The sequence below is a fragment of the Podarcis melisellensis genome, assembly GCF_964234715.1.
Source record: "Podarcis melisellensis genome assembly, chromosome: 1".
In the NCBI taxonomy this organism is placed as follows: domain Eukaryota; kingdom Metazoa; phylum Chordata; class Lepidosauria; order Squamata; family Lacertidae; genus Podarcis; species Podarcis melisellensis.
Genome location: NC_138528.1, coordinates 47,230,004 through 47,244,034, shown reverse-complemented (window position 1 = coordinate 47,244,034; position 14,031 = coordinate 47,230,004). Strand labels below are relative to the sequence as shown.

Below are 14,031 nucleotides of genomic sequence, written 5' to 3'. Positions count from 1 at the left end.
TTCCAATATGGACCTGATATTTGTGCCAGCCTGGAATTTGCACAGTGATCAGGTCTGATCATTATCCCCTCCTTCAATTGCAGCAGGCATGAGCAATTGTGGGTGTGGCAGTGGATCCACAAAGACCCAGCAACAGGGTGGGGTTTTTAACTGTGCCCTTAGGGAATCAAAATTCCCACTGGCTGGCTGTTGCTTTAATTAAGCTTGCAATGTGTCTGAGAAATCATAAGTGCCCTATCTCCTTCCAATGTAACTGGAACTGCAGGGCCCCTCCGCCAATCTTACACTGGTCACACAAGCAGCCTCTGAGCTCTTAAACAAATAAACAGTGGTGCCATAAGAAGAAGCCTTTGGGACAGAAGTCCAGGGCACCCACTCTGAAGAATGAGCAGAAAGGGCCCCAAATGGAGTCATTTTGAACTCACAGCTGTCCATGGAAGCACAGGTCTATTCTGTGTCCAGGGCATCTGTCTACCAGAGACCCTACCTACCCGCAGACTATCTCGCCAGAGTGGTGCATGCTCTGGTTATCTCCCGCTTGGACTACTGCAATGCACTCTACATGGAGCAGCTGGACTGGTAACTGGGAGTGGCCGCCGAGACCATATAACAACGGTCCTAAAAGACCTACATTGGCTCCCAAGCACAATTCAAAGTGTTGGTGCTGACCTTTAAAGCCCTAAAGGGCCTCTGCCCAGTGTACCTGAAGGAGTGTCTCCACCCCCATCGTTCTGCCCAGACACTGAGGTCCAGCTCCGAGGGCCTTCTGGCGGTTCCCTCACTGTGAGAAGTGAGGTTACAGAGAACCAGGCAGAGGGCCTTCTCGGTAGTGGCACCTGCCCTGTGGAACGCCCTCCCATCAGATGTCAGGGAAATAAACAACTATCTGACTTTTAGAAGACAGCTGAAGGCAGCTCTGTTTAGGGAAGCTTTTAATGTTTTATTAGTTATTGTGTTTCTAATATCCTGTTGGAAGCCACCTTGAGTGGCTTGGGAGGCCTGGCCAGATGGCCAGGGTATAAGTAATAAATTATTATTATTATTATTATTATTATTATTATTATTATTATTATTATTATTATTACTACAGTTCTGGCTTTCCACATTTTGTTTTATTTATTTTATCTAACAAAATTTATATACTGCTTGAGTATAGGAAAACCTCTAAGCAGTTTACAAAACTACCTAACTAACTAAAAAACCCATTTTGAATAACATAGGACGCCCATTGGTCCATCTGGCTCAGTAGTGATCAGTGACTGGAAGTGGCTCTCCAGGGATTCAGACTGGGGACTTTCCCAGCCCTGCCTGAAAATGCTGGGGTTTGAACTGTGACCTTCTGCATGGCAAAACAGGTCCTCTGCCACTGAGCTATGGCCTTCCACACATTCTCGTCTCAAAGGGGGTGTGGCATTAAGTCCGTTAAGTCCAGAATCTAACACGACCTAAGTGCACTAATGTGAAAAAGAAGCCAAAGAGCACAAATGAATTGGACCTTAGAATTAGCTAGTTCCTTCCTGTAATCATAGCAGTTAAATTTGCAACTTACAAAGTTTACTATCTATAGGATGCCATTCTACTATGCAGAAATTTGTGACATATTTAATTTTCCCTCCTGGTGGGCTTTTTATTAACTTGATGCATCTTAGCACCTCCATTGATATCACTTAAAACATAAAAGGGGATTCCAGCCAGTTGCTATTTTGGGGTGGGATTCAGCCACATACCACCAAATTTAGGTTGTGCAGTTACGATTGTTTGGGAGGTATTGTGAAATGAATCAGTTTCCCTCAAAGATCAGACTTCTGCAAAAAGAAAAGTAATAGGAAAATGCACTGGAAACTGTGGGGTAAAACTGGCTTTGATGCAGCAGCATCTGACCTTCCCTAACCTGCTCAATAAACAAGTTGTCTGGAATTACCCAATGAAATTATGTTGTAGGACATAGTATTTGACATGTTTTGTAGATGTTGTCAAGCACCCGTTTTAAGTATTACATCAGCACGAATATGAATATACTTTTAAAGGAGCCTCTCCAAACTAAATAGAGGCACTCTTTGCAACTTGTGCTTTGCTAACCCATGAAGCTTTTCCTTTTCCTGTTACATCCCTTCCTAAGCTTCTTCATAAAAAGAGGGAGTAGAATACCTTTGTAAGTCCCTTTTCTCATACCAAGAAACACTGCCTGGTAAACTCACCCTCAGTAGATTGTCCATTTGGAAGGTTTGTTTTTAATTTGTCCTGTAAGTCACATTGAGTGGCTCAATTTTTGAGCTAGAATGGTGGTGTGTAATTGTCCTTAGTACATAACAAATAATAATTGCATAACAAACAACCAAATAACAAAAGTATTTTCTTCTCTGACAGTGGCACTCTTAGGGTAAAGTACAGCACAGAATCTGCTACCTGCTCTCTGGAGATGATACATTGGGAGAGAGAGGAAGAAGGTAACCTTGACTCTCATGTTGTTGACACTTCATAAAAATTAAGTATTTTGTTAAGAGGTTATCTTCCGCTGCAGGATAAAATTTTAAAGTCTCACAGGTATAAGGCTCATTGTCGCTCCAGTATTTAGTAGGCCTAGTAGGACTAGGAAGCCAGAGCAGTAGCCAAAAGATTAAGCATGGGAAAATGGATATTGTCAAGGTTTGTTTTGCTTAACGGGAACTGCATAACAAAGAAGATAAGGATACTCCACAGATGTTTGTGAAGATTATGAAGTCTGAATAGAATCCTAGAGTTAAAGAAGATTACATAATTATCATTGTTATTAACAGTGTTGCGAATGGATAAAGGCAAGAGGAATAAGTTACAATGGAGGAAATATGATTTATGATTATATGGATATTTTTTCCGTTCTATCTCCACTTTCTTCCACAACACACAAATATAGACACTGCTATGAATAGCATAAAAAAGTCATTTCCAGAACTATGCTATACTGGTGTGAGGAAGAAAGTAAGTAGGCTGCTCTTTGGCTGACTTTAAACCAGGCCAGCTGCATTTTGTTTTGTTTTTTGGTTGCATGTGTGATTTTTCTCTCTTTTCTTGAGGTCAGCCTCAATGCTCAATGAATAAGCAATTGTAAATCTGTACAAATTTTAATGGATGCAAACCATATTAGCAATGGCTTTAGAGAGGTTTTCTGAAGGGCAAAAACATTCCACCCTCATTCATCACGAAGGTAAGAGCTAGTTCAGATGCTCATCATTCTCGGGACTAGATGTGTGGTAGGGTGTCGGATGTGCATATTTGCTTGACTTTGATGGATGCAATGTTGCATATGACGTGTGGCATACATTCATATGCAAATGACTCCTGTTACATAGGCGCCGACTCCATGGGGCCTGAGGGGGCCCGAGCCCCCTCAAAAATTCGTTTGGGGGGGCTCCGCCCCCCAATAATTTAAGAAAATTATTACCGTAAATTTCGCTCTATAACACGCAGATTTTTTCTCCTAAAAAGTAAGGGGAAATGTCTGTGCGTGTTATTGAGCGAATGTGTGGTCCCTGGAGCTGACTCGCAAAAATAAGATCGGGCGGAGGGAAGGCAGAAGCTGCTGCTTTCCTGCATTCTGCCTCAGGGTCTTACTGCCCACCCGCTTCTGTTGCTGCGTTTGCTCAAACTCAACAAAGAGCAGGGAATCCCCTGTCCTCCTGGCAAGCAGAGGGTTAAGGAAAGGATCGAGTCCTTCCTTCTAATTCTTTCCTAGTCACACTGCCTGCAGGCTCCAGCCCACCACCTCCTCCTCTCCGCAGGCAGCCGAAAAACATGCAGGTGGGAGAGAGAGAGAGAGAGAGAGAGAGAGAGAGAGAGAGAGAGGGCTGGCTTGGGGGGGGACTTTTGCCTTCCTTTCCTCCCCCCCACCCCGTTAAACTCCTCCCCTGCATTCTTAGCCAGCTGCTTCTCCGCACACCCCTCTTGTGCTTCTTGTCCCTTCTGTGTTTTTCCTTCCCTCCCCATTTAAAACGTGGTGACAAAGCACGGATCCACATGGATCCTCAGGATTTTTGCATTGGGTCACCCCAAATTCACCATCAGATCACATAGCATGTCCATGGCTACATCTTGCACCAAAAAAATCACGCACCCACTGTTGCCTAGGGTCACCCCGGTATGGGCCCCCCCAATATTTTTTATAAGTCGGCGCCCCTGCTCCTGTACCCTTTTTTCTAAGATCAGGCACATAAGCCACACCACACACTATATGCATGGTGGAGAGGATACATATATGCCTACAGGCTTTCCAGAGTGATGAGCATGTAAAATGCCTTTTACTTACTAAGCACCCCATTTTGAAAGTTTTGGTAAAACATGCAACCCAATTTAACTATGAAGGAATGCTGGGTGCACCCCTGTAATCTGTTGTGATATGGAGCTCATTTGTACAGGTTTTGGTTTTTTTTAAGATAAATGCTGGAAGCAAGCGTATGCATGCAATGTGCAACATTATCACCATGGAATCAATGAAGAATTCACTCAAGTTAATGCCACTATATTCCATTAGAGGCAGCATTAGGCTTGATTGCCTCATATGTTTCAGGTAATCCTATTCATGGTTATCTGGCTGGATATACCAAGTGAAGAGGAACCCCCCCCCCCGAGTTCCCTATGCAAGTTACACATAAGTTCCCCTTTCTGCAAGTAAAAGATATCCAGACAGTACATGCTCGTTTTGTTGCTCGCTCTTCCTCTTTCAGTGGAAGCTCTTACATAGGGAGGAAGAAAGTGTGGTCTGTTAACCAGATATGCTTCATATGTGCACCAATATGGAGAAGTACATAGGGGTGTCGTAGCACAATATATTTGACTACAGGCCTTTATTTGCACGATTCTGTCTCTGTATACTAAGGGTACTATTAGAATATGGCCCAGGGGCTTTAAGCATGTCCCGGGTCTTTTGCATTGGTCCCAGGACTCCTTTCACCCTCCTCCTTAATTTTGTTAAAACATATTTTAAAATAGCTTTATCTACAGGGATGTTGGGCGTGCTCCAAAGCACAGTGCCAGTGAAACCCCAGCCACTCACCATCTTAATGTGCTCAGAGACCCAAATCTGCATCTATACATCAGCATTTGCAAATACTATGTAGATTTGTCTCATGTGCTGAGACATTGCCCTGAGTTATTTAAGTATCAAGCACTGCATGCAGATATATGTGGACTGATGGGCTGCTGGGATGTTGTAGTTTGATGGTACTTAAGCGTTTGGGAAATGACAAACTTCAGAGAGACAAGATGAGGATTAAAGGAAAAAACTGAACATACATACTTCCCAACACTATCACCATTTTAAGAAAAATGTTTCAAATTAAGCTCTTCGTCATACAAACAAGCCCTAATATTGATCCCCCATAAAATCCATTCATGTTTTCCTAAATTTAGTATTTAACAGTCATATTAATACTATGATGAGAAGCCAAAAAGGAAACCATTCAGATCAATAGCTGACAATAAAGCTTAGTAGGCTGAAATGACTTGGGAGGCTTGCAGTAAAATCCACCAACTGGATAGCTCAGTTAGTTAGTGCGTGGTGCTGATAATGCCAAGGTTGCAGGTTCGATCTCCATATGGGACAGCTGCATATTTCTGCATTGCAGGGGGGTGGACTAGATGATCCTAAGGGTCCTTCCAACTCTACAATTCTATGATTCTGTGATCTTCTTGATAAATGGGGATATTATATGGCGCGGCTTTGTATTAAGTCAGACCACAGAATCATCTATCCCAGCATGTCTATTTAACTAGCAGTGGCTCTACAAGGCCCAATATAGTTTTAGATGGCAATGCCAAGGATTAAACATGAGAATTTCCAAGGCAAAGCATGCTTGCTACCAAGAAGCAATGGCTAGGAAAATAAAACATAAGTTTCATCCACACACAAAATCAAAGTGCGTTAGTTCGGGGATAATTAGCTAAACAGCAGCACAGAGAAGACTCTGGGAGTAGAGTCAATCATGTGAGCACAAATATGTCAGCAACGTGACATTGCTGCAAAATGTCAAATATTATTTTGGGTCCTATTAGTAGACACAAAAGATCTAGGTCTAGGACACTGGAAACAACTGGGGCTTTGTATTCTTTAGGCCTGAGATGGAGTAATGTCTCACGTCAAGCTTCACTTAAAAGAGAAAGACACAAATCAGTCTTCCCCAACTTGTAGTTTTGGACTACAAGTCCCATTAGCCCTAGCTAACACGGTTCGCTGAAGTCCAAGAATTCTGGCCAAAGAAGATACACTGGAAAGTAGAACATCCTGTAAAAGGTATAGATTCCACAATATATCCGGAACTGGAAATTACTGGCCTATGGAAAGCCTGCTGTTGGTGACGGTGATGGAATACATTGCTTAGGAAAGTTCTCAAGTTACCGACTGGCATTTATGAGAAGTTAAGCATCAGTGAGAGATAGCTTAAGTTGTTGCAAACATTGCTTCACCATAGAAGCTTGAACTAATTTGCTCTCGAGATTTCTTCAAGTCCTGTGATGGTGATGCTGTGATTCAGATAAGGATTTACATGTTCAGAATCAGCACATGATACAGCACTTATGGAACTCAAAATACAGATGGTCTTTTGGTCTTCTATGTGTAAAAAAAATCTCCTGCAGCTAGAAATCATTTTCCAGTGGAAAAGGCTAGTTTTGGATTCTTTCCCCTGGCATGTTGTATATAGAAGGATTGATCCAAATTGTTAGTTTAACTTAAATTCCATTGACGTCTTGGGAAACTACAGTATGTCATGATTAACTTGCCCCATTGATTTTAAGTGCACTTAAGTTCAACTAATTTAGCTTGGGTCCAACTTGGAGAGTTTTATTTTACAAAGGCATAGTACTTACACAATTACACAATTTCCCCTCTTCCATTCTGAAGTGGTGCAAAGCCACTGTTTAGAACAACCAGCATTCTGATTTGATCAGCAGATTGGTCAATTGTTAACCTGACTACATTGGGCCATTTAAACTAGATAATTTGTTGTCATTAAGTTAATAAGAGTGGAGGGCAGTTGTTTTTGATTGTTGGATATATTTTAAGTAACTATGGGTTAAGTAAGGTTGGTTTTTGGTTTTCCCCATATAACACAATCCTGCTGTTACTAAGCTTTTACAAGCTGTAGTTGGAGATGAAACGAACAATTCAGGTAAAATAATATCTTCCCCGTGTTCTTTTCAAACTTTCAGTTTCAGAATGTTCCCTTTATATTTGTGGCTGGGTTCTTGCTGGAAAGGAAAAGCTCCTAACTGTTCTAACGGCAATTTCAAACTGATCAGAAAACATGGGAAACCCATTTGAGAAAGTGTTTTGAGAAGATCTCAATATTTTATTAAAGTTAAGTACATCAGCCCTGCTGACTCAAACCAAAGGCCCTTGTATCCTCTTCTCACAGTGGCCATCCTAGATTCAGGTAGGTAGCCATGTTGGTCTGACACAGTCGAAATATGTAAATAAAATAAAATAAAATAACTGTCCAGTAGCACTTTAGAGACCAACTAAGTTTGTTCTTGGTATAAGCTTTCGTGTGCATGCACACTTCTTCAGATACACCAAAACAGAAGTCACCAGACCCTTATATATAGTGGGAGGGGAGGGTGGGGTGGGGTTTTTCTCAGGAGGGTAGTAGGAGATGTGTGATTGACTCAATGGGTATGGTAAACCTGTTGATGACTGTTAACTGCAATTAGTCCTACAGGAAAAAGCAAGGGATAGTATGCAGATGATTAGCATATATAATGAGACAGGAATCCAATATCTCTATTAAGACCATGTCTCTCCATAGTTTTCAGTTTAGTGATAAGTTGTAATTCAACAACTTCTCTTTCAAGTCTGTTTCTGAAATTCTTTTGTAATAAGACAGCTGCTTTGAGATCCTGTATTGAATGTCCTGGGAGATTGAAGTGTTCTCCTACTGGCTTCTCTGTCTTGTGATTCCTGATGTCAGTGGCCAACCTGACGTCTATGGAAAACTCACCTGAAAGACTTGAGCACAACACTTTCCCTATTTGAATTCTTCAGCAACTGTTATTCATGAATATACAATCACCAATACTGGGGGAAGGACACTTAGCCAGGGTGAGGAGTAGCTGTTGGCAGCCTTATCCTTTGTGAATTCGTCTAATCCCATTTTAAAGCTGTCCATGTTGGTGGCCACCACACCATCTTGTGGCAGCCAATTATTCAGTTTCAGTATGTGCTGCCTCTTGTCCTGTCCTGAATCTTGCAATACTCAGCTTCCTTGGAGGACCCTGATCCTAGTATTATGAGAGAGGGAGTTTATTAATATTGAAGTTTAGGGTATTTTCAGGTCACTTTTCCAGGTCCAAGTGACTGAAGGATGCATGTAATGTCCTTATCTTCTTTGGGCTATTTATTCAGTCTTTCCTCTTTTTGTCTTAGCTGCAGCTGCTGTTGATTCCTCTATACCTCTCTTCTGAATGAAGGACAATAAACCCATTTATTTCCCTTTGGTACATCTCTGCCCTTATCTTACCTCCACTTCTGAATTAGTTCCTCTGCAAGAGGGAATTCCTTCGCCTGAATTAATTGAATATCCTTTTGTTGATCTACTGCCATAGGAACCAGACTGCGCTTTGTAAAAAATCCACTTGAGTACATTTTGTTACGCAAACAGCTCTGGACACAGCATTGTCAGGATCATTTAGAAGACACCGGAGCAAAGATATTCCTTCCTCCTCCCCTGCCTTCGGGAATTGCTGCTCACACTGTAGACACTCCACAGAACTGATTGCAGACCTTGAGCTGCTCTGTTTATATGACTTGTTCAGTCTCCAATTGCTCATTGGTCCAGTCATTTGGAAAGCTGCATGGAGCTGTCCCACAGGGAATTAGAACATGGTGTCATTTTAGTCTCTGCCTTTCCCAGCCTGATGTCTGTTTGTTTTTATTTTCTTTGCCACAACATCTGTCCCACATCGTGGAGAGATTTCACAATTTGGAACTTGCAGCAAATACTGACACAGGATCAACAAGCTCCAGAAGTTTGCTATTAGCTGCTGCTTTTTTTCTCTCTTGCAAAGGACACTGGGTCAACTACTTGTTCTCTATGGATCTCAAACTGTCTGTATTTATTTTACTGTTCATTATAGGGCCATGTTGGAATCTGCAAACAAACCATCATCTCTACTGCAGATGCCCTATTTCCATGTGTGGATTCCATTTAGGGTCCAAATTAGAATTTCCATTGGATCTCAAATAAAACAGATTTCAGGTTTTGTAAATTGAGTGCTGTTGAGCTCTGCAGCAACATTTTAGCGGCAAATCCCTATACCCAGCCTAGTGTGAAGCTGTTATTCCATCAACCACTGTCTGTGTTTATGAGGCCTAGCTTCTAGGAAAGGGTTTGTGTTTGCCTCAACACCCCTACATTCCCACAGCCAAGTCCCAGACACTTTGGGGCCCCTGTGAGAAGAATGGAAGAAACTGGAGCTTTTGATTTTATAGGTGACAAAGGACAGAGCTGAGTAGCTGCATGTACAGTGGGACCTGTGAATAATGTGGCTTTTGGCAAACGTTCAGCTGAAAGAAGGGCTTAAATCAGTATTTATTTTCAAGTGTGTTCAGAACATAAAAACACTTAAAAGTTACTGTTAATTGTCCTGGATTAGAATAGTTATACACAGTGCTCAAATTACTGAGGGAGCAGGAAGAAAGGGGGTGTTAATTAAATCCACAACCCCTGTACTTTGCTAGCTGATGCAGCTCCTTCTCCAAAGACTCAAAGTGTTATTTGGAGAAGGGGCTACAGGAGAAAAAACAGCTGGGGAAGCTGCAAGGGGAAGACAATCTTCCCTCCAGATGTTGCTAAACTACTGCTCTTGTCATACTTGCCTATTGGTCACGCTTGCCAGGGCTGATGGGACTTGTAGTTCAGCAACATCTAAAGGGCCAAAGGTTGCCCGCACCAGGTTTAAGCACTTCTTCACCTCTCCACCACTTCCTCCCTGCAAACTACCCACTCCTGATGCCACATTGCTGCAGAAAAACAGAGGTGAGCATTTGCATACATGAATTGGTCAACCTAAATTCCCTTTGACTCCTTCCCTTTGGGGTATCACAGGGCATGTGGGAGCTCAGAATAAAAACCTTCATTTCTCTTTCTCCTGATGAGTCCTTATTTATTAAGTAATAACCCTCACTATTTTTTAGGGGGTCAAACAAGATGATATATTAGCTCCGTATCTATGTGCAGGATTGTTTTTGTTACACAAATTGCAAGCACAGAAGGCCTGATTCGGATCAGGAACCTAGAAGGCAACTTGCCCATTGCCAAGGCCCTGACTTGGCTCACCCCCTTTCTGCATGCTAACAATTAGGATGGGGGGGGACTCCCATTTGCTTTTTTCTCCTTACACAAATTGCAATCACAGGTGTATGAATCTGATTGGGACCAATGTGGGAGGGAAACTGTTACCCCCCCATTTATTATTTTTGTTGATGTTGTTGTTATATGCTGCTCCATGTCTAAACTGACTTCTAAGCTGTTTACAAAATATAAAAGGCAAATATACTAATTATAATCTATGATTAAAACATGCCATAAAGCAGTATCATAAAAATAATACAACAGCAAAAACAGGAGACCCAGGTCAAGGGATCAGGAAATGCTGGTATAAACAGATGTGTCTCCAAGAGCTAGTGGAATGCCAGTACAGATTCTCAAATCTCAAATGTCAACAGGGAGGACATTCTATAGATCCTGTACAACCAATAAGAAAGCCTGCCTTTGCATTACAAGTCAGCAGCAGCAGGACTGATCTTATAATGCTCTTATAGGGCTATAGATAGGAAGTCAATGTTTCCAATAACCTGGCCCAGCATTGTTTAGGGAGCTATATGTAAGTAACATATTGGGTCCTCTCAAAATACGGGCATGGCTATGAAGTTAACGTATCATTTAGCTTGGCCCTCAGTGTACCCAATGGAATTCTAAAGATAGGTCCAAGTGACCTCTCTATTCATACGCCCAACTGTTTTAGAAACTATCCTGATATAACTTACTGGATTGTGTGTTTCTTTTTGGCATGGCCACACTGTTTGCTGTTTCTTTCCTATCAGCAGTTATGTCCTGGAAGCCAGTAACTTAATTTATCGGAAGAGGTGTGTGGAATTTCAAGCCTGCTTGGCAGCCTCACTCACTGACCTTAGCAAACTAAGGCTCTGGTGAATCAAGAGTGATGGCAGCTGCGTATTAACTAGTTCCCACCTTTTAACAAAAAGGTGCTGCCCTGCTCAGCTAAATCGCCTTGTGTGCCTCCTCAGCCAGAGCACCGTGGGAGAGAGCTGTGTCTCACTCAGCTAAGCCTGCACCTACCAAGCAGCCAGGATCCCATTGCTGGGCTAGAAGGGAGGGAAGATAAGTGTTTGAATGTATTTTTAATCTTTTGTTGGAAGCCGCCCAGAGTGGCTGGGGAAACCCAGCCCAGAGTATAAATAATAAATTATTTAGTAGTAGTAGTAGTAGTAGTAGTATGTTTGGGGAATGTGACTGTGAACACACAATACACGCAAAGCACATTCCTCTCCCCCCACCCCAAAATCCTAATAACTGCAGTTTGTCAATGGTGGTAGGATTTGTAGCTCTGAGGAGCAAACTACAGTTCCCATAATTGTTGGAGAAGGGAAATGTGTTTTAAATGTATGGTGTGTGCATGGTTTGTGTTTTCCTCACTCCAGCAGTCCACCTCAAGTTTGTAATGCATGGTCTGGGAACCCACATGCCAATAGATCCACAGTCAGTTAGTTGCACTGGGAACCTTGTGTGATGCATTTGTGTGAGTTGCTTTCCCTTGTAGGGACAATAAATTGCATACTGAATTTTCAACATTAAGGGACACAAGAAATGAAGCGGAACAGAGGACTCAGTGGCCCTCTTCGCTCCCTCTAATCGCTCTTCTCCCTTCTTGCCACTATTGCTACTGCTTCCAAGAGAGGGGTTTCTTTAAAGAAGCCTATGTGTGCATCAGCACTGATGCAGGCAGTAGCTCTCCAGGGCCCCATACAAACAGAAGTAATTTCCAGCTTGGTTAACTGAGACCCTTTTTAATTGGCCATGTACCGGGAATTGAATCTGGGATCTTCTGCATACAAAGAATGTACTCAACCCTAGAAGATGCCACCTATATTACAGCAGCAACTGTGTAGTAGTAGGGAATATGAATCATCAGCTTCCTTCTCAAGCACTTTTGATGTTATTTACATCAAGACTTAGTAGTACAAATAAAATGTGACAGATATGTTGTAAACCACCCTGAGATCTATGGGTATAAATTTATTTATTTACTTATTTAATGCTAATTAGTTTTGCAAAAGATGAGAAGAGTTCATTTTCTGAATTCCTTAATCAAGAGAAAGTGGATTTCAGCTGAGACTGCAGTTCCTACAGTGACGGGTGATTCACACTGCACCTTTGGGATCATGGCAAAGGACAAAAATCACACGTTTCAATGAATGGACTCCAAAGCAGAGAAGCCTCTTGCTTCCTTGGCTCTGAACCCGCATCCTTGGTATGCAGGATCTTTTGTTCTTGCTCTGCTATGTTACAGAGTCAGCCATTTAGTTCCTAGGTGAAATGACACATCTGCGTCATCTTTCATCTTGGTCAATTACTGTAAAAACAATTCTGCTAAATCCCAGAATTTTAAAAGATGATGATAGTACTTCATAAGCCATGTTGAGATTTTAGTTTTGTTTTAGAATTGCATCAACCATAAGCCAAAGTTAAAAACAAGGCATGGCAACAAAGTAAACACAAGCCATGTACTGCACAAGTCGAGATATGTAAGTAAGGGAATATAACTAAAGGGCTGAGACATCTTCAGATGTGGTTTTCAGGCTCATGGCTTCAGAAACTTGTGTGTGGGCCATTGTGTGTGCAGGGGGGCAGAGGGCTGAACCTCAATGGAATTTAGTATCTTGTGTGCCCAGGCTCTGTGACCTTATTTACCTATTTTACATTTTATAGCCTACTCTGTAGTCCAGGAACATATGCTCAAGACTACTTATATTAAAGTTAGAACACAAATATAAAATAGGGTAAAACGCTTAGAGGAAACAATTCACTTCAGCTAATAGCAGGAGCATTTCCAAGTGACAAGATGCACAAACAATTGGCTAAATACAGAATTAGGACTGTAGGCAGAATCTAAATTGCAGAAATCACAGACTGATAAATTTGGCAAAACTGCATTTTTCAGCTCACTTGCCGTTCCAACATACAGTGGTATCTCAGTTTACAAACTTAATCCGTTCCAGAAGTCTGTTCTTAAACTGAAACTGTTCTTAAACTGAGGCACACTTTCCCTAATGAGGCCTCCCACCACCAGTGCCCTTCCACTGTTTGGATTCCATTCTTAGACCGAGATAAAGTTCGCAAACCAGGGCACTACTTCCGGTTTTGCGGAGTTCGTAAACCAAATAGTTCCTAAACAGGGCTGATCTTAAACCGAGGTACCACAGTATTTGAATCGTTCCCTGAGTCTTAGATGGCATCTTCCCTGTGGATCTTCACCACAAGGTAACTCAAAAGACACCACACTTTAGGGGAAATAGTGACAGGAAGACACTATAATAAGCTGGGGACGAGACAACCAGATAGGAAAAGAGACATACAGATCAGGTTTAGGCTTCAGTATAGATTTTTGCAATAAAATCTATGAGGGATAAAATTATTAAAATTAATTTTAATATTTTAAAGGGCAAAAAATAAAGGAAGAAAACTATCACTGCATAGCCAAACTTCTACTCTAGCTTCCTGGCCACACCAGGAATTACGGGAAAAACAGATACGACTACGCCCCCTTTCTAGGGAATAGGCTTGATATATTCAGCTGAAAGTGGAGACTATTTTTGGAACTTTACAAGGCATCTTGTATTCATATAAACATGAGGTTCTATCTTTGGAATAAAGTAAATAAAACAATGGCAGCTCCTGAACTTCCCCTGATACCAGACCAAGACTGCTCAGCATGCCAAAAAAACTCAATAAATTGGGTGGCTTCACCACATTAAAAATG

General features: G+C 41.8%; 1 protein-coding gene and 1 long non-coding RNA gene across 3 annotated transcripts in view; one reads left to right on the top strand and one right to left on the bottom strand.

Moving 5' to 3' along the window:
• Window positions 1-3,184, top strand: part of RAD51B (RAD51 paralog B) — a 366,487-nt gene extending 363,303 nt beyond the window's left edge. The window contains exons 11-12 of one of the 2 annotated variants that reach the window (XR_014165843.1): window positions 2,368-2,447; window positions 3,054-3,184. Coding sequence is in view for 1 of the 2 variants with exons in the window: in XM_081901853.1 (XP_081757979.1) it covers window positions 2,368-2,384 (17 nt within the window). In the remaining variant the exon portion in view is untranslated. Of the gene's footprint in view, window positions 1-2,367; window positions 2,823-3,053 lie in introns of those variants that run through there. The other variant, XM_081901853.1, reaches the window with a different exon arrangement.
• LOC309364806 overlaps window positions 1-14,031 on the bottom strand; it is a 142,648-nt gene that overhangs the window by 108,870 nt on the left and 19,747 nt on the right. The window lies entirely within an intron of this gene.